General features: G+C 39.9%; 2 protein-coding genes across 3 annotated transcripts; one reads left to right on the forward strand and one right to left on the reverse strand.

The window, feature by feature from the left end:
* The first annotated feature begins 23 nt into the window (after window positions 1-23).
* On the forward strand, window positions 24-18485 carry fbxl6 (F-box and leucine-rich repeat protein 6). Of its 2 annotated transcripts, none has more exons than XM_056742187.1 (9): window positions 24-953; window positions 2115-2273; window positions 2437-2500; window positions 2841-2972; window positions 3431-3538; window positions 3637-3750; window positions 3849-4080; window positions 5246-5486; window positions 18351-18485. In XM_056742187.1, exons 1-9 carry the CDS (start codon window positions 403-405, stop codon window positions 18367-18369), a joined length of 1620 nt encoding a protein of 539 aa, XP_056598165.1. In that variant the 5' UTR covers window positions 24-402; the 3' UTR covers window positions 18370-18485. The 2 variants fall into 2 exon arrangements, with proteins under 2 accessions (XP_056598165.1, XP_056598164.1); XM_056742186.1 differs by lacking the exon at window positions 18351-18485 and adding an exon at window positions 5647-5970 and having other exon boundaries at window positions 26-953.
* eppk1 (epiplakin 1) lies at window positions 6070-20527 on the reverse strand. Its single transcript, XM_056742185.1, is given in 6 exon segments — window positions 6070-8858; window positions 8861-12571; window positions 12574-12823; window positions 12825-13070; window positions 13072-18557; window positions 20387-20527. Coding segments are annotated over 5 exon segments (12210 nt in total). The 5' UTR covers window positions 18538-18557; window positions 20387-20527; the 3' UTR covers window positions 6070-6321.
* Between the last annotated feature and the right edge of the window lie 552 nt (window positions 20528-21079).

A 21079-nucleotide genomic window follows, 5' to 3' on the forward strand; every position in this document is an offset into this window, starting at 1 on the left:
AGAACTGAAATTTAACCAAACATATAAAAGATGAATTGTGTAATATTGTAAATCTAGAGCGGACAATGAGGTCAGGCACCAGAGCGGATATGACGACTAACGGATATGACGAAACATTATCATGGCAGGCGAATAACAACAAAGAAGCGAAGCGGTACAACATTGATTCTTTTTTTATTTGTGCTATACAAAGCTTAATTACTTGCCTGCTTTTATAAATATTGTGCAGGTTAAACGTTACTGCTATGTGTATGAACTATGCATTCAACTAAGGAGGAGCGACGTTATTTTTGTCAAACGTGTCAATCGTTCCCTGTTTCAGTTTAAAGTTTCCTTCATGCCGCTTTTTGTACCTAGTAAATAAAAAATAAGGGACCAGTCGTCGAACAGTTTTTATGAGGCATGGAGAGCACACACGTGGAGGCATCCAGCTCAGGTACAGAGCAGCAGTCAGCCCAGGCTTCTGTTGCAGAAGTGTCATCTTCTCAAGAGCAGGATTCTCCGTCCAGTAGAGCTGAAACATCCAGGAGAAAACCTGTGCCAGCTAAGGGAAAAGGGGTAAAAAGAAAAGCAGATTCCAACAGAAATGATAAGAGCAAGAAGAAAAAGCGGAAAAATAGCCAACCAAGACCAAATTATACAGTCCAGGAGGGAGAAGACATGCTTTTGATTATATCGAATATAAGTAGTGGCGACAGCATATGGAAACCAAAGCGTAAAGGATGTAAGAAGAAGAAGAAGGTAAAGGGCAAGAATGAAACCTCTTCACTTCAAAAGAAAAGAAAACCTGCCAAAATCAAAGTCGCTGAGGAATCAGTTGATAAACGTGTCGATTTGGACAGTGTGCACGCGGATGGTTTTGACCACTGGGGTCAAAGTTTACCAATAGAGATACTGGTGAAAATCTTCCAGTTTGCAGTCCTTCTGGATGGAGCTGTACCTTTTCTATGCAGGTGAGATCTATATGCTGTGTTTGTGCTGTTTTTTTCCTTCTTTAAAGAAATACTTTTTTTTAAACATTTGTGTACATGACATGAGGTGACACAGTAGTCAGAATTGGCTAAATATAATAGGTTGTTTTTGTGTTGTTAAATGAAAAATATATATATATTTGGCAAACAGTTGCCTGTTTTTAATATTGTTTTATATAATATAACATTTAATTTGTAACATTAAATACTATTTTGGGGGGGTGAGGGGGTGTGCGTCTTCCTTCTTTTGTGTCCTTGGCTGATCACAAGCCTCCTTCATTTCCTCACCATCAAGTTGTTCCAAATCTGTACATTTCTTTGTTCTGAAGAACACAGAGAAAGATATTGGGAAGAATGCTTGTAACCAAACAGTTCTTGGCAACCATTGACTACAATAATAAGAACATTTGTTTTTTTAAAGGTTTTTTGTTCTGTTGAACACAAAAGAAGATATAAACAGTTCTGGGCCACTTTTAACCTCCATTGTACGTTTTCCTGCTATGTTAGTCAATCTTTGTAACTGTTTGGGTTTGGTTAGAAGCATTCTTCCAAATGTCTTTCTCTGTGATCATCAGGAAAAAATGTATACAGATTTGGAACAATTCTACGGTGAGTAAATGATGACTGTATTTTTAATTTTGGGTAAACGGCCACTTTAATATGACCTAGCAATAAATAATACATCTAAGTTATATATAACAATAATCTAGATTTGTGCAAGATTTGTAATTGATGCTAATTATGACAGTAAGAAGTAGTGTTTCCATTAAAACACTTATACAATTTGACTATGGCAATAAGCAAGCTGTTTGTTTGTTTTTGCTTCAATCATTTATAAACGAGAGTCTACAAATATCATGTTTATTGAGGTGAGATAGTATTGCAAACGGTGATCAATCTGCTAAAAAACTACACTTACATTACCATACCTTTACAATAAATGCATGTTAAATTTCCTGTTGAAACTGAAAAATATAATAAATAACACAAACATCGACACAATACTGTAAAAACAATGTATTCAATCTTAATCCAAAATGCTACTAAAATGTTACTAATTAGTTTCTTTATTAACATACTCTTGACAAATCTAATGAACATCCTTTACTTATGTTTGGTTGTATTTGTTTGCACTCTTTAAAGGGTTGGTAGAGTTTGTCGTCTATGGAATGGGGCTGCATCCTCTCCGGTCCTGTGGCGCAGCGCGTCACTTGGCTACTGCTGGATTGAACCTGGTAAGAGTCAGTTACCTGGGACAGAACAGAAGATTAGGAACACTATAGACTGGCTTGCACAAAACAGGTCAGTGGTTGAACCAAACAAAGTGTATTGAAGTGTTGCGATTTATTTTATTTCATCAACTGGAGAAAAACGGGAACATTTACAAAAGACTGAGATTATGCAGAACGAATGTTCATGCAAATGAGTTGAGTCCTGCATTTCTTTTTGTCTCCATATACTACAGATTATCTCAGATGAGGGACTTCTCACTTTGCCACTGGAAAAAACATGTTGATTATGTCATTGAGGTAACCAAACATTTGCTAGAGAAAAAGTATTTACTATTATAACCTGCTTTCCTGTAGCTCAGTGGTAAGAGCATGTAGCTAACACGCCAATGTCATGGTTTGATTCCTTGGGATTGCACATATTTAGAATGTAAATGTATAGGATAATGCAATGCAAGTCTGCCAAATGCATTAATGTAAATGTATTATTTTATGTTCTCTCAGAAATTTTCTATACAACCAAAGTTGAAAGTAAATGCTACTTTTATGTTTTACTTTGGTCCATAAATTCATGCAGACATGCCTCGTGCGATAAACCTTGTTTCTATATATATTCAGGGTATGTGTTCTCTTTTTCTAGAGAGTTTCACAATGCTCCCCCAATCTTCATTCTGTCAAGCTTTCCTATTGCACCGGGTTGACAGAAAAAGCCTTCCAGAGTCTTGGTGCTGGCTGTCCATCTTTAGAGACTTTAAATGTTCAACAATCAGAGGTTTGTTCAATGATTCGCTTAATAGGACTAGTTGTTATAATCCCACTATTTCAGCACATTTGAATTGCTCAATAGGACATTTCCCACGCCTTATGCAGGCGGGAAGCAGTCAGGAATATGAATAGATGAAAGGAGGTCTGAGGTTCCACTGGTTCGGCATTCTCTGTTGTTTTCTAAGATTGCATCTCAAGTTCAAAGTTTATTTGTCACATACAAAACCATACATAGTACGACATGCAGTGAAATGTTTTTCGACTGTCCGAATATAATAGAAACAAGATAGGAAAGTTAAACTATATATAAACAATATATAAATAGTGTAGGGGAGTGGGGAAGTTTTCATGTAAAGTGCAGATGCGGTGCAATATATGTATATATCTTTAGTATACATCTACATATTCCACTGACAAATAACATGATACCCATGCAGTATAACCGTCTTTTTCCTTTATATATAGTTCCATGTTGATGGTCTGGTGTCTTTCCTCGAGACCTATGGAAACCAAATCAAGAGTATTTACTTCACACACAGCCCCAAGAGTGACAGGCTTCTCGGCATTTTGTCTGTATGTTACTACAAATGTTTGTATAGCAATTAGGACTCTTGATGACATATTAGCATCTCTTTTTGTTTCTGATGAGTGTAATGTCTTGTAATTTCAAGAAAGGTTGCTGTCCCGACCTCCAATTGCTAGAGATCAACACTAAATTAGATGGAGGATACTGCCAGCTTCCCATATGCATTCAGGCTTTGCAGATTGGATGCCCCAAACTTCAGGTGTGGATCCGAGTTTTAGTGAATGAATTCTCATTGCTTCTTCCAAAATGCTGATCTGCATCATCTACATTTTGCTTCTTCTTACATTTGACATATAGACTTTAAGGTTAATGAATGTCACTCCAGTTCCTAAAATGATCCGCAACACACCCAGTTCAACGTCCGGTTTTCCGCTGATGGAGGAGCTCTGCATTGCCACTTCCTCTCACTCATTCATGTCTGACAGCGACCTGAGCAATGTGCTCCACAGCTCCCCCAATCTGCGAGTGCTGGACCTGCGTGGCGCCTCCCGCATAACAGCCACTGGCTTGTATGCTCTGCCTTGTGAAAGTAAGATTTCATTTTTTAAACATATTAATGTGCCTCAATCCAGAGAAAATGTAACAGTGTTAAAATGGTCATATTATACTCTATATAAAAAAAAGGGTTAAATTTTTGCCCAAAGTACCATAGCTATAGCCAGTGTTGGGGAAGCTACTATGAAACTGTAGTTAGATAAGCTACAAGCTACTCATCAATAAAAGTTGTAAAGTTACAGCTAAGTTACCCATTTGAAAAAGCAGTTAGCTACACTACAAGTTACTATAAAACAGTAGCTAGCTACATTGAAACTACTTTTAGAGTTTCATTGTATATACAGAATAACTGATTCATTGTTAATGAAAAATATTTTAAGAAAACAATGTAATACAACACAGTTATGATTTCAATGTTATTTTGCGCAGATATTGAGTGGTTTACCGTAAATTCCAGGAACGCTGCTTTTAAAGCTTTATTTAAATGTAGAGGATCCGTGTCTCTTTCAATAACCTATTTTTAATAAGTAGAAAAAACAGATGGTGGGTTTCAGTTGGGGCTGTCCCGCAATATATGCACACCATATGGATTTTTTTACTGTAGCATTTTGGAGAAATACACAGTTTTCCACTTTAAAAGGCTATAGAAACATTATACATCTTCCGATTATGAATCTGAAATTCAGTCGCCATGACTTGCTCCATCCTGGATGGATGTGTGTGTGTCGAGTTAACTTCGGCACATTCACGTAATCATCAGACGCATCTGAATACTGTGCGTAAGCCGCGAGATTCGTCAGAGGACACTAGCTGGCAGTAATGCAAACATTTTCAGTAGTAAGTAAGGTGACGACGCACGTGCTCAGTGCGCTGCACTACTTATTGCTTTAAAGTTCGTCGCAATGGAATGTAGCGAGTAGCGTTTGGGCACACTACACCGCTACTTGCTTGTAAAAGTATTTAACTACCGGAAAAGCTACACTATTTTAAAAGTAACTTAACTACCGTCAAGCTACAGAAAAATGTAGTTAAGTTAGTAGCGTCGCTACATGTAGTTAGCTACTCCCCAACACTGGCTATAGCAAACTTGAATTGCTTAATGTCTGACTTATCATACTTTTGAAAAGGGTCATATACCTATACATTTTTGGGCAGAAATAATATTCTGTTTTCCCCCTTCACTTACCCTGCATATATAGGACTGGAGTGTTTATATTGGGGATTGTACTTCAATACCAATACCATGGTGGCTTCCAAGAAAGGCATACACATGCTGTCTCAGAAATGGACTAACACCCTCAGGGAGCTTGATTTGGCCAATCAGCCATTCTCAGAGGAAGACTTGGAGATCACCATGGGACATCTTGCACATGGTGTGGGAGTTGATTCTTTTAAATCTTTGAATCTCAGTGGAACTAAAATCACTTCATCTGCCCTCAGGTAGGCCTACAAGTCTGTTTTACATTTTGCATGTATTGATGTAATAAAGAATGTACATTTCGATTCTCTATTTTTGCTTTTCAGTGTGTTAGTAAAGTCTTTTTTCTTAAAGTAATATTTATAACCATCAGATAAATAACAATTTATAAATTGTTCATAGGTTACTGATAGGCCAAACACCAGCTCTGAAGTACTTGAATCTGTCCTCGTGCCGGTATCTGCCCAGAGGACTCAAACGTATATATCATGGTCAAGAAGACATTCAACTGCTTCTAGAAAAATTAAGCTGAACATGTATTTGTTGGAGAAATTCAGATGTCTGTATTGAAGAAAACTGATATTTTATACAGTTTTTTCCCAAATGTACTTTTTGATGTAAATTTTATTAGGTTTTTATACATAGAAAGTCGCTTCGCAGTTAGTTTTGAAATGTGTCTTCATAAATATTTGTCTGGTCTGAACTAAACTGTTTTTTTTTTTAATGTTCATATGCTTACATGTAATGAATGTTATGAATTTACATGTAAACAACTTGCATTTAATAAAACCATGTTTACAAAGGTAAAGTAAACAGACTTCAAAATGATATATTTCAGCTTTATTTTAAAACATGTTTTTGCATAATACATTTAATGACCATTACAGTCTTAGGTGTAGGTATAGAAACGTTAGGTAGAAAGGTAGAAACGTGTTAATTTGGGATTCCAGTTACCCAAAAATTAGCTTTGACCACAAAGAAAAAACTGTATACACAGCATAATATAGTTCTTAAAACAAGGAATGTAACACAATGTACTGAATTACTCTGCATGGCTTTTTGCATCTAATCATAAACCTACTTTTTTAAAGCAAGCAGACAAAGACCAGTGTTTGGGTCTTTAATACACCGCTCTATGAGCTGCAAGTATGTGAGGTTTTCTTGCGTGTTGGGATCAAAGAAGCCCTTGGTGTCATCATCTGAATCAGAAAGGATATTGTTCATCTCCTCATCAAAGTATCCTCTTTGGTACGCCACCTCCACAGGAACACGATGGCTGTGCACAGGATCAATGATGCCTCCAGTAGCAATCTGAGCTTCTAGAAGACGAATGCCATGGTCCTTGACAATGAGATCTTTTTTCAAGGCTTGGAACAATGAGATTATTTTCCCATCGTTAGGGTCTGTGTAGCCAGTGACTGCACGCTCTGCAGAGAGCAATTTGTTTTTCATTTCAGTCCCAACTAAACGTTCAGCTGCTGCCTGCTCTACTGACAATTTCTTGTTTCTCACTGGGTCAATCATAAAGCCAGTGGCAGCCTGAGCCTCGAGCAAAATCAGAGATGTTCCAGGAGTCAGCAGTCCTTTATTTTTGGCCTCATAGATGCTCATGGTCTGTTTTGTGGATTGAACAAATACACCAGCAATGCTGTTTGTTCCCTGCAGGTATTTTCGCACAGAGTCCATTTCACTCACATGATCAACGGTGATTGTTCCAGATGTCAAGTCGTCATATGTTTTCTTTGTAATGATTTGGGAACTGAGCATCTCATCAGCACTCACATCTTTTCTGATACCTTGGAAGTTGGTATTTTTGGTTGTCTCAGTTGTTGTGATGCTGGTAATGGTTGTGGTACTTGTTTCTGTTTTTTGTGATATTAGTGTAAGAACAATTTCCAAGAATTGTTCAATAGTTATTGTGCCTGATTTGTACTGCTGTACCAGATCTCTTCTCTTTTCCTCAGAAATGTAGCTGGAGTAGAGAAGATCCCAGAGAGAAACCAACACCCCTTTGAATTTGCCTCCTGCTTTATTTGTGGTTGTAGACTTGAGGATTTGCTTTGTATGTTCATCAATGAAGAAGTAGTGCTCGCCTTTTTTCACAATGACGAGGAGGCTCAAGCCAGTGTTTGGGTCTTTAATACACCGCTCGATGAGCTGCAAGTATGTGAGGTTTTCTTGCGTGTTGGGATCAAAGAAGCCCTTGGTGTCATCATCTGGATCAGAAAGGATATTGTTCATGTCTTCATCAAAGTATCCTCTTTGGTACGCCACCTCCACAGGAACACGATGGCTGTGCACAGGATCAATGATGCCTCCAGTAGCAATCTGAGCTTCTAGAAGACGAATGCCATGGTCCTTAACAATGAGATCTTTTTTCAAGGCTTGGAACAATGAGATTATTTTCCCATCGTTAGGGTCCGTGTAGCCAGTGACTGCACGCTCTGCAGAGAGCAATTTGTTTTTCATTTCACTCCCAACTAAACGTTCAGCTGCTGCCTGCTCTACTGACAATTTCTTGTTTCTCACTGGGTCGATCATAAAACCAGTTGCAGCCTGAGCCTCGAGCAAAATCAGAGATGTTCCAGGAGTCAGGAGTCCTTTATTTTTGGCCTCATAGATGCTCATGGTCTGTTTTGTGGATTGAACAAATACACCAGCAATGCTGTTTGTTCCCTGCAGGTATTTTCTCACAGAGTCCATTTCACTCACATGATCAACGGTGATTTTTCCAGATTTCACGTCTTCATATGTTTCCTTTGTAATGATTTGGGAACTGAGCATCTCATCAGCACTCACATCTTTTCTGATGCCTTGGAAGTTGGTATTTTTGGTTGTCTCAGTTGTTGTGATGCTGGTAATGGTTGTGGTACTTGTTTCTGTTTTTTGTGATATTAGTGTCAGAACAATTTCCAGGAATTGTTCAATAGTTATTGTGCCTGATTTGTATTGCTGTACCAGATCTCTTCTCTTTTCCTCAGAAATGTAGCTGGAGTAGAGCAGATCCCAGAGAGAAGCCACCTCCCCTTTAAATTTGCCCCCTGCTTTATAAGTGGTTGTAGACTTGAGGATTTGCTTTGTATGTTCATCAATGAAGAAGTAGTGCTCACCTTTTTTCACAATGACGAGGAGGCTCAAGCCAGTGTTTGGGTCTTTAATACACCTCTCTATGAGCTGCAAGTATGTGAGGTTTTCTTGCGTGTTGGGATCAAAGAAGCCCTTGGTGTCATCATCTGGATCAGAAAGGATATTGTTCATCTCCTCATCAAAGTATCCTCTTTGGTACGCCACCTCCACAGGAACACGATGGCTGTGCACAGGATCAATGATGCCTCCAGTAGCAATCTGAGCTTCTAGAAGACGAATGCCATGGTCCTTGACAATGAGATCTTTTTTTAAGGCTTGGAACAATGAGATTATTTTCCCATCATTTGGGTCTGTGTAGCCAGTCACTGCCCGCTCTGCAGAGAGCAATTTACTTTTCATTTCAGGCCCAACTAAACTTTCAGCTGCCGCCTGCTCTACTGACAGTTTCTTGTTTCTCACTGGGTCGATCATAAAGCCAGTGGCAGCCTGAGCCTCGAGCAAAATCAGAGATGTTCCAGGAGTCAGAGTCCTTTATTTTTGGCCTCATAGATGCTCATGGTCTGTTTTGTGGATTGAACAAATACACCAGCAATGCTGTTTGTTCCCTGCAGGTATTTTCTCACAGAGTCCATTTCACTCACATGATCAACGGTGATTTTTCCAGCTTTTATATCTTCATATGTTTTCTTTGTAATGATTTGGGAACTGAGCATCTCATCAGCACTCACATCTTTTCTGATACCTTGGAAGTTGGTATTTTTGGTTGTCTCAGTTGTTGTGATGCTGGTAATGGTTGTGGTGCTTGTTTCTGTTTTTTGTGATATTAGTGTCAGAACAATTTCCAGGAATTGTTCAATAGTTATTGTGCCTGATTTGTACTGCTGTACCAGATCTCTTCTCTTTTCCTCAGAAATGTAGCTGGAGTAGAGCAGATCCCAGAGAGAAACCACCTCCCCTTTAAATTTGCCCCCTGCTTTATTTGTGGTTGTAGACTTGAGGATTTGCTTTGTATGTTCATCAATGAAGAAGTAGTGCTCACCTTTTTTCACAATGACGAGGAGGCTCAAGCCAGTGTTTGGGTCTTTAATACACCTCTCTATGAGCTGCAAGTATGTGAGGTTTTCTTGGGTGTTGGGATCAAAGAAGCCCTTGGTGTCATCATCTGGATCAGAAAGGATATTGTTCATCTCCTCATCAAAGTATCCTCTTTGGTACGCCACCTCCACAGGAACACGATGGCTCTGCACAGGATCAATGATGCCTCCAGTAGCAATCTGAGCTTCTAGAAGACGAATGCCATGGTCCTTGACAATGAGATCTTTTTTCAAGGCTTGGAACAATGAGATTATTTTCCCATCGTTAGGGTCTGTGTAGCCAGTGACTGCACGCTCTGCAGAGAGCAATTTGTTTTTCATTTCAGTCCCAACTAAACGTTCAGCTACCGCCTGCTCTACTGACAATTTCTTGTTTCTCACTGGGTCGATCATAAAGCCAGTGGCAGCCTGAGCCTCGAGCAAAATCAGAGATGTTCCAGGAGTCAGCAGTCCTTTATTTTTGGCCTCATAGATGCTCATGGTCTGTTTTGTGGATTGAACAAATACACCAGCAATGCTGTTTGTTCCCTGCAGGTATTTTCGCACAGAGTCCATTTCACTCACATGATCAACGGTGATTTTTCCAGATGTCAACTCTTCATATGTTTTCTTTGTAATGATTTGGGAACTGAGCATCTCAACAGCACTCACATCTTTTCTGATACCTTGGAAGTTGGTATTTTTGGTTGTCTCAGTTGTTGTGATGCTGGTAATGGTTGTGGTACTTGTTTCTGTTTTTTGTGATATTAGTGTAAGAACAATTTCCAAGAATTGTTCAATAGTTATTGTGCCTGATTTGTACTGCTGTACCAGATCTCTTCTCTTTTCCTCAGAAATGTAGCTGGAGTAGAGTAGATCCCAGAGAGAAACCAACACCCCTTTGAATTTGCCTCCTGCTTTATTTGTGGTTGTAGACTTGAGGATTTGCTTTGTATGTTCATCAATGAAGAAGTAGTGCTCGCCTTTTTTCACAATGACGAGGAGGCTCAAGCCAGTGTTTGGGTCTTTAATACACCGCTCAATGAGCTGCAAGTATGTGAGGTTTTCTTGCGTGTTGGGATCAAAGAAGCCCTTGGTGTCATCATCTGGATCAGAAAGGATATTGTTCATGTCTTCATCAAAGTATCCTCTTTGGTACGCCACCTCCACAGGAACACGATGGCTGTGCACAGGATCAATGATGCCTCCAGTAGCAATCTGAGCTTCTAGAAGACGAATGCCATGGTCCTTAACAATGAGATCTTTTTTCAAGGCTTGGAACAATGAGATTATTTTCCCATCGTTAGGGTCCGTGTAGCCAGTGACTGCACGCTCTGCAGAGAGCAATTTGTTTTTCATTTCACTCCCAACTAAACGTTCAGCTGCTGCCTGCTCTACTGACAATTTCTTGTTTCTCACTGGGTCGATCATAAAGCCAGTTGCAGCCTGAGCCTCGAGCAAAATCAGAGATGTTCCAGGAGTCAGCAGTCCTTTATTTTTGGCCTCATAGATGCTCATGGTCTGTTTTGTGGATTGAACAAATACACCAGCAATGCTGTTTGTTCCCTGCAGGTATTTTCTCACAGAGTCCATTTCACTCACATGATCAACGGTGATTTTTCCAGATTTCACGTCTTCATATGTTTCCTTTGTAATGATTTGGGAACTGAGCATCTCATCAGCACTCACATCTTTTCTGATGCCTTGGAAGTTGGTATTTTTGGTTGTCTCAGTTGTTGTGATGCTGGTAATGGTTGTGGTACTTGTTTCTGTTTTTTGTGATATTAGTGTAAGAACAATTTCCAAGAATTGTTCAATAGTTATTGTGCCTGATTTGTACTGCTGTACCAGATCTCTTCTCTTTTCCTCAGAAATGTAGCTGGAGTAGAGTAGATCCCAGAGAGAAACCAACACCCCTTTGAATTTGCCTCCTGCTTTATTTGTGGTTGTAGACTTGAGGATTTGCTTTGTATGTTCATCAATGAAGAAGTAGTGCTCGCCTTTTTTCACAATGACGAGGAGGCTCAAGCCAGTGTTTGGGTCTTTAATACACCGCTCAATGAGCTGCAAGTATGTGAGGTTTTCTTGCGTGTTGGGATCAAAGAAGCCCTTGGTGTCATCATCTGGATCAGAAAGGATATTGTTCATGTCTTCATCAAAGTATCCTCTTTGGTACGCCACCTCCACAGGAACACGATGGCTGTGCACAGGATCAATGATGCCTCCAGTAGCAATCTGAGCTTCTAGAAGACGAATGCCATGGTCCTTGACAATGAGATCTTTTTTCAAGGCTTGGAACAATGAGATTATTTCACCATCGTTAGGGTCTGTGTAGCCAGTGACTGCACGCTCTGCAGAGAGCAATTTGTTTTTCATTTCAGTCCCAACTAAACGTTCAGCTGCTGCCTGCTCTACTGACAATTTCTTGTTTCTCACTGGGTCGATCATAAAGCCAGTGGCAGCCTGAGCCTCGAGCAAAATCAGAGATGTTCCAGGAGTCAGCAGTCCTTTATTTTTGGCCTCATAGATGCTCATGGTCTGTTTTGTGGATTGAACAAATACACCAGCAATGCTGTTTGTTCCCTGCAGGTATTTTCGCACAGAGTCCATTTCACTCACATGATCAACGGTGATTGTTCCAGATGTCAAGTCGTCATATGTTTTCTTTGTAATGATTTGGGAACTGAGCATCTCATCAGCACTCACATCTTTTCTGATACCTTGGAAGTTGGTATTTTTGGTTGTCTCAGTTGTTGTGATGCTGGTAATGGTTGTGGTACTTGTTTCTGTTTTTTGTGATATTAGTGTAAGAATAATTTCCAAGAATTGTTCAATAGTTATTGTGCCTGATTTGTACTGCTGTACCAGATCTCTTCTCTTTTCCTCAGAAATGTAGCTGGAGTAGAGAAGATCCCAGAGAGAAACCAACACCCCTTTGAATTTGCCTCCTGCTTTATTTGTGGTTGTAGACTTGAGGATTTGCTTTGTATGTTCATCAATGAAGAAGTAGTGCTCGCCTTTTTTCACAATGACGAGGAGGCTCAAGCCAGTGTTTGGGTCTTTAATACACCGCTCAATGAGCTGCAAGTATGTGAGGTTTTCTTGCGTGTTGGGATCAAAGAAGCCCTTGGTGTCATCATCTGGATCAGAAAGGATATTGTTCATGTCTCATCAAAGTATCCTCTTTGGTACGCCACCTCCACAGGAACACGATGGCTGTGCACAGGATCAATGATGCCTCCAGTAGCAATCTGAGCTTCTAGAAGACGAATGCCATGGTCCTTGACAATGAGATCTTTTTTCAAGGCTTGGAACAATGAGATTATTTTCCCATCGTTAGGGTCTGTGTAGCCAGTGACTGCACGCTCTGCAGAGAGCAATTTGTTTTTCATTTCAGTCCCAACTAAACGTTCAGCTGCCTGCCTGCTCTACTGACAATTTCTTGTTTCTCACTGGGTCGATCATAAAGCCAGTGGCAGCCTGAGCCTCGAGCAAAATCAGAGATGTTCCAGGAGTCAGCAGTCCTTTATTTTTGGCCTCATAGATGCTCATGGTCTGTTTTGTGGATTGAACAGATACACCAGCAATGCTGTTTGTTCCCTGCAGGTATTTTCGCACAGAGTCCATTTCACTCACATGATCAACGGTGATTTTTCCAGATGTCAACGTCTTCATATGTTTTCTTTGTAATGATTTGGGAACTGAGCATCTCATCAGCACTCACATCTTTTCTGATACCTTGGAAGTTGGTATTTTTGGTTGTCTCAGTTGTTGTGATGCTGGTAATGGTTGTGGTACTTGTTTCTGTTTTTTGTGATATTAGTGTAAGAACAATTTCCAAGAATTGTTCAATAGTTATTGTGCCTGATTTGTACTGCTGTACCAGATCTCTTCTCTTTTCCTCAGAAATGTAGCTGGAGTAGAGTAGATCCCAGAGAGAAACCAACACCCCTTTGAATTTGCCTCCTGCTTTATTTGTGGTTGTAGACTTGAGGATTTGCTTTGTATGTTCATCAATGAAGAAGTAGTGCTCGCCTTTTTTCACAATGACGAGGAGGCTCAAGCCAGTGTTTGGGTCTTTAATACACCGCTCAATGAGCTGCAAGTATGTGAGGTTTTCTTGCGTGTTGGGATCAAAGAAGCCCTTGGTGTCATCATCTGGATCAGAAAGGATATTGTTCATGTCTTCATCAAAGTATCCTCTTTGGTACGCCACCTCCACAGGAACACGATGGCTGTGCACAGGATCAATGATGCCTCCAGTAGCAATCTGAGCTTCTAGAAGACGAATGCCATGGTCCTTAACAATGAGATCTTTTTTCAAGGCTTGGAACAATGAGATTATTTTCCCATCGTTAGGGTCCGTGTAGCCAGTGACTGCACGCTCTGCAGAGAGCAATTTGTTTTTCATTTCACTCCCAACTAAACGTTCAGCTGCTGCCTGCTCTACTGACAATTTCTTGTTTCTCACTGGGTCGATCATAAAGCCAGTTGCAGCCTGAGCCTCGAGCAAAATCAGAGATGTTCCAGGAGTCAGGAGTCCTTTATTTTTGGCCTCATAGATGCTCATGGTCTGTTTTGTGGATTGAACAAATACACCAGCAATGCTGTTTGTTCCCTGCAGGTATTTTCTCACAGAGTCCATTTCACTCACATGATCAACGGTGATTTTTCCAGATTTCACGTCTTCATATGTTTCCTTTGTAATGATTTGGGAACTGAGCATCTCATCAGCACTCACATCTTTTCTGATGCCTTGGAAGTTGGTATTTTTGGTTGTCTCAGTTGTTGTGATGCTGGTAATGGTTGTGGTACTTGTTTCTGTTTTTTGTGATATTAGTGTAAGAACAATTTCCAAGAATTGTTCAATAGTTATTGTGCCTGATTTGTACTGCTGTACCAGATCTCTTCTCTTTTCCTCAGAAATGTAGCTGGAGTAGAGTAGATCCCAGAGAGAAACCAACACCCCTTTGAATTTGCCTCCTGCTTTATTTGTGGTTGTAGACTTGAGGATTTGCTTTGTATGTTCATCAATGAAGAAGTAGTGCTCGCCTTTTTTCACAATGACGAGGAGGCTCAAGCCAGTGTTTGGGTCTTTAATACACCGCTCAATGAGCTGCAAGTATGTGAGGTTTTCTTGCGTGTTGGGATCAAAGAAGCCCTTGGTGTCATCATCTGGATCAGAAAGGATATTGTTCATGTCTTCATCAAAGTATCCTCTTTGGTACGCCACCTCCACAGGAACACGATGGCTGTGCACAGGATCAATGATGCCTCCAGTAGCAATCTGAGCTTCTAGAAGACGAATGCCATGGTCCTTGACAATGAGATCTTTTTTCAAGGCTTGGAACAATGAGATTATTTCACCATCGTTAGGGTCTGTGTAGCCAGTGACTGCACGCTCTGCAGAGAGCAATTTGTTTTTCATTTCAGTCCCAACTAAACGTTCAGCTGCTGCCTGCTCTACTGACAATTTCTTGTTTCTCACTGGGTCGATCATAAAGCCAGTGGCAGCCTGAGCCTCGAGCAAAATCAGAGATGTTCCAGGAGTCAGCAGTCCTTTATTTTTGGCCTCATAGATGCTCATGGTCTGTTTTGTGGATTGAACAAATACACCAGCAATGCTGTTTGTTCCCTGCAGGTATTTTCTCACAGAGTCCATTTCACTCACATGATCAACGGTGATTGTTCCAGATGTCAAGTCGTCATATGTTTTCTTTGTAATGATTTGGGAACTGAGCATCTCATCAGCACTCACATCTTTTCTGATACCTTGGAAGTTGGTATTTTTGGTTGTCTCAGTTGTTGTGATGCTGGTAATGGTTGTGGTACTTGTTTCTGTTTTTTGTGATATTAGTGTAAGAATAATTTCCAAGAATTGTTCAATAGTTATTGTGCCTGATTTGTACTGCTGTACCAGATCTCTTCTCTTTTCCTCAGAAATGTAGCTGGAGTAGAGAAGATCCCAGAGAGAAACCAACACCCCTTTGAATTTGCCTCCTGCTTTATTTGTGGTTGTAGACTTGAGGATTTGCTTTGTATGTTCATCAATGAAGAAGTAGTGCTCGCCTTTTTTCACAATGACGAGGAGGCTCAAGCCAGTGTTTGGGTCTTTAATACACCGCTCAATGAGCTGCAAGTATGTGAGGTTTTCTTGCGTGTTGGGATCAAAGAAGCCCTTGGTGTCATCATCTGGATCAGAAAGGATATTGTTCATGTCTTCATCAAAGTATCCTCTTTGGTACGCCACCTCCACAGGAACACGATGGCTGTGCACAGGATCAATGATGCCTCCAGTAGCAATCTGAGCTTCTAGAAGACGAATGCCATGGTCCTTGACAATGAGATCTTTTTTCAAGGCTTGGAACAATGAGATTATTTTCCCATCGTTAGGGTCCGTGTAGCCAGTGACTGCACGCTCTGCAGAGAGCAATTTGTTTTTCATTTCAGTCCCAACTAAACGTTCAGCTGCTGCCTGCTCTACTGACAATTTCTTGTTTCTCACTGGGTCGATCATAAAGCCAGTGGCAGCCTGAGCCTCGAGCAAAATCAGAGATGTTCCAGGAGTCAGCAGTCCTTTATTTTTGGCCTCATAGATGCTCATGGTCTGTTTTGTGGATTGAACAAATACACCAGCAATGCTGTTTGTTCCCTGCAGGTATTTTCGCACAGAGTCCATTTCACTCACATGATCAACGGTGATTGTTCCAGATGTCAAGTCGTCATATGTTTTCTTTGTAATGATTTGGGAACTGAGCATCTCATCAGCACTCACATCTTTTCTGATACCTTGGAAGTTGGTATTTTTGGTTGTCTCAGTTGTTGTGATGCTGGTAATGGTTGTGGTACTTGTTTCTGTTTTTTGTGATATTAGTGTAAGAATAATTTCCAAGAATTGTTCAATAGTTATTGTGCCTGATTTGTACTGCTGTACCAGATCTCTTCTCTTTTCCTCAGAAATGTAGCTGGAGTAGAGAAGATCCCAGAGAGAAACCAACACCCCTTTGAATTTGCCTCCTGCTTTATTTGTGGTTGTAGACTTGAGGATTTGCTTTGTATGTTCATCAATGAAGAAGTAGTGCTCGCCTTTTTTCACAATGACGAGGAGGCTCAAGCCAGTGTTTGGGTCTTTAATACACCGCTCAATGAGCTGCAAGTATGTGAGGTTTTCTTGCGTGTTGGGATCAAAGAAGCCCTTGGTGTCATCATCTGGATCAGAAAGGATATTGTTCATGTCTTCATCAAAGTATCCTCTTTGGTACGCCACCTCCACAGGAACACGATGGCTGTGCACAGGATCAATGATGCCTCCAGTAGCAATCTGAGCTTCTAGAAGACGAATGCCATGGTCCTTGACAATGAGATCTTTTTTCAAGGCTTGGAACAATGAGATTATTTTCCCATCGTTAGGGTCCGTGTAGCCAGTGACTGCACGCTCTGCAGAGAGCAATTTGTTTTTCATTTCACTCCCAACTAAACGTTCAGCTGCTGCCTGCTCTACTGACAATTTCTTGTTTCTCACTGGGTCAATCATAAAGCCAGTTGCAGCCTGAGCCTCGAGCAAAATCAGAGATGTTCCAGGAGTCAGGAGTCCTTTATTTTTGGCCTCATAGATGCTCATGGTCTGTTTTGTGGATTGAACAAATACACCAGCAATGCTGTTTGTTCCCTGCAGGTATTTTCTCACAGAGTCCATTTCACTCACATGATCAACGGTGATTGTTCCAGATGTCAAGTCGTCATATGTTTTCTTTGTAATGATTTGGGAACTGAGCATCTCATCAGCACTCACATCTTTTCTGATACCTTGGAAGTTGGTATTTTTGGTTGTCTCAGTTGTTGTGATGCTGGTAATGGTTGTGGTACTTGTTTCTGTTTTTTGTGATATTAGTGTCAGAACAATTTCCAGGAAATGTTCAATAGTTATTGTGCCTGATTTGTACTGCTGTACCAGATCTCTTCTCTTTTCCTCAGAAATGTAGCTGGAGTAGAGCAGTTCCCAGAGAGAAACCAACACCCCTTTGAATTTGCCTCCTGCTTTATTTGTGGTTGTAGACTTGAGGATTTGCTTTGTATGTTCATCAATGAAGAAGTAGTGCTCACCTTTTTTCACAATGACGAGGAGGCTCAAGCCAGTGTTTGGGTCTTTAACACATCTCTCCACAAGCTGCAAGTATGTGAGGTTTTCTTGCGTGTTCGGATCAAAGAAGCCCTTGGTGTCATCATTTGGATCAGAAAGGATCTTGTTCATCTCCTTATCAAAGTATCCTCTTTGGTACGCTACCTCCACAGGAACCCGATGGCTGTGCACAGGATCTATGATGCCTCCAGTAGCAATCTGAGCTTCTAGAAGACGAATGCCATGGTCCTTGACAATGAGATCTTTTTTCAAGGCTTGGAACAATGAGATTATTTTCCCATCGTTAGGGTCTGTGTAGCCAGTGACTGCCCGCTCTGCAGAGAGCAGTTTACTTCTCCATTCCATCCCAACTATCCCTTCAGCTACCGCCTGCTCTACTGACAGTTTCTTATTTCTCACTGGGTCGATCATAAAGCCAGTGGCAGCCTGAGCCTCGAGCAAAACCAGAGATGTTCCAGGAGTCAGAAGTCCTTTATTTCTGGCCTCATAGATGCTCATGGTCTGTTTTGTGGATTGGACAAATACACCAGCAATGCTGTTTGTTGCTCCAAGGTATTTTTGAATCGATTCCATTTTATCAACGTCTTCATCATCTACTTCATCATTGATAAGCTTGCTAAATATTTCTTTTGAGAGGATTTTTGATACGTACAATTCACTTGCTGATACTTGTCTTCTCAAACCTTTAAATGAATGTTTTTTTGTAGTTGCTTCAATTATCAGTGCTTTGACCATTTCTGTTATCCCTTCTATTGTCAGTTTTTTGTGTTTGTATTGGTCAAGTAACTCTTTTCTTTTCTCTGCAGATATGTACTCGGAGTGTAGCAAATCCCAAAGTGAAACAAGTGTGCCTGCAAACTTCCCGGCATTGATGATCACAGATTTCTCCTTGAAGACATGCACTATTTGTTCATCACTGTAGGTTGAGATTTCATTTGACTGTTCAAGGGACACCCCAGCGACTATCCCCTGTGAGTTACTGCTTTCCTGCATTTTTGTGAATTTCCAGGCACCTATGCATAACATAACAAAATGTTAATTGATTATGCTGTTAATACTGTTCTCTTTTGTAACTGTAGAAACACAGTAAAAAACGCATTGCATTGACACATTTAGTGCCCTATTAACACCTGGGATTATCTGACAATGAAAACTTTTAAAAAGGCAAATTTAACCTTTTCTATCACCTGTCTACCCAAGCAAAATGTCATTACATCATGTGCAAAACCCTGATGCACAAACCTTGTTAACGGTAAAACTGGAAATACAGGATGCTGCTGTTATTCTTAAGAATGTTATCCAAGTCTGAATAGGGAGTTAGTTACCCATGTCAAGACTTTCCCTCCTCACTTGCACAAACAAGTAAAAGGTGAAAGTATGAGATGTGCATTGAAACAAACCAGTATTTATTATATAATTATGCTTGTGAACATATTATATTTGGTTACTGTCAGAAACGTATTTGAAAAGGTCTCTCTCTCGCTCTCTCTCTCGCTCTCGCTCTCTCTCTCTCTCTCTGTCTCTCTCTCTCTCTCTCTCTCTCTCTCTCTGTCTCTCGCTCTCGCTTTCGCTCTCGCTCTCTCTCTCTCCCTTTCTTTGATCAAACAGCCAAATGTGCAATTTCACAACCGAAAGTAAATTGCTAGTTTGAAAGAGCAGGAAATGCTTAACATTTGTAGCATTTTTATGACTTGATCAGACAAGTAATCAGATAAACATTGTTAATAACATTTCAGTACTTTTAGTAAATATCAATTTCAACTTTAATAGTTACATATGCAAATGTTGCATATGTTGTGTAAATTGTGCAATTATCATCATCCATTATAACTATTTTTTGTTTAATAGGACTGTGGTTATGTGAAACATTGTGTAGGCCTTTATGCAAATATGCCTGCATTTTCTTCATGTTCCAAGCAGGATTTTTAAAGCTCTTTCACAGTGAATAGGGCTTCCTGTACAAAAATATTTGAAATTCCAGGGACACAGCCTGTGTTAAACATAAAGACTTAGGTTAAACTTCACATAACCACATACATTTCACAAATCAGCTACTTTTTGTATGTCCTCCTAGCAAACTTTGCAAGTCATCTCATCAATGAACTGCTTCATTTACACGTGTAGATGCAATGCATGTTATGCTTATGGGATAGTTCACCCAAAAATGAAAATTCTTTTATCATTTAGTCCCCCCCAGATTGTTTCAAACCTTTATACATTTCTTTGTTCTGCCGAACACAAAGGAAAATATTGGACGAATGTATCATCCCCCATTGACCACCATAGTATTTATTTTCCCTACTATGGCAGTAAATTGAGATGAGATCTGTTTGTGACATTCTACCAAATATATTCCTTTGTGTTCAGTAGAACAAAGACATTTATACAGGTTTGAAACAATCTAAGGGTGACTAAATGATGACAAAATTTTCATTTTGGGGTAAAATTTCCCTTTAATGCTCTAACTGTACATTGTAATCAGTTATAATATTTCATCATAATAACCAGTTTGTCAGTTTAGTGCATTTAACCTTAATAATGCTAATAGCACCTTCACTATTTACAGTATCTCTATTACTGCTGTAAGTGAAGTTAATGTTTAACCAGTCATAAAAAGAGTTTACATACTCCGTAGAATCATCACTGTTAACAAGGCGTCCATCAGCAAATATTTACTCTTTCTTACAAAGAGGACGTTTCATTCTCATAGAGCTCCTTACTTATATGAGGTGTGGCTCATCAAGTTAACAGATGTTAAACATAATGGCACTTAAACGTCCTTATACAAACACAATATTTCAATGACAATCTTTAGCTTGATTTTCAAAGATTCACATCTTACCTCTTTTTGGCGGTTTTGCAGAGATATCCAGTTGGAGTTTAACTGAGACTGCGTTCCTTTTGACTGAGCCTTAAGGTAAACCAAGCACACAACAGATACTCAGTGAAAATCTGAACATGCATGCTTCCTTGTCTCTGTTTAACATACTTATAGGCTGGTCAAACCCCACCCCGAGGAACACTCCCCTCTCTCTTTGGAGATAAATCAAATATCCTGCAGCCGAAAGAAGGAATGTTACGCTCCTTATTGTCTTCCTACCAAAGTTGTCATAAACACTCGACTTGTAATGTTTAACACTATGAAAAAGGCACGTCAGCAAAAGCCTTGAGTTTTGTGTTTGTGCATAACCTTACTGGGGGAATGCAGTAGTCATATGCTTCTGTCTTTACTCAATAGCTGGCTGACATTTCAGACTGTGGTTGAGCAATAGTTTTTTTAGGCAAGCATGATTAAAATGAAAAAGCTTCTGTTCTCATATTTTTTTTTACTATGCTTTTCTCAAGTATTTCCTTATTGCACGGATTCAGTTAATGATTTAAAATGTTGTTTTTATAATGCAAGCAGTGTATAGGATGCGAACCTTATCTTTTAGATTCAACACAGATCAAAGGAAATTTGGCCCGACCTGTACTGGGTTAAAATATCATTGAGGGCAGTGAAACTGGACATCAACCTTAGTGTTTCTCTAAAGGA

This window comes from Triplophysa dalaica, chromosome 25, assembly GCF_015846415.1.
Source record: "Triplophysa dalaica isolate WHDGS20190420 chromosome 25, ASM1584641v1, whole genome shotgun sequence".
NCBI classification, from domain to species: Eukaryota; Metazoa; Chordata; class Actinopteri; order Cypriniformes; family Nemacheilidae; genus Triplophysa; species Triplophysa dalaica.

Excerpts from the sequence above, each read along its gene's own strand:
- fbxl6 (XM_056742186.1), top strand. The coding sequence starts at position 403 with ATGGAGAGCACACACGTGGAGGCATCCAGCTCAGGTACAGAGCAGCAG. Across the intron at positions 2,973-3,430 it reads TAAATGTTCAACAATCAGAG|TTCCATGTTGATGGTCTGGT; the intron begins GTTTGTTCAATG and ends CTTTATATATAG. Across the intron at positions 5,487-5,646 it reads ATCACTTCATCTGCCCTCAG|GTTACTGATAGGCCAAACAC; the intron begins GTAGGCCTACAA and ends AATTGTTCATAG.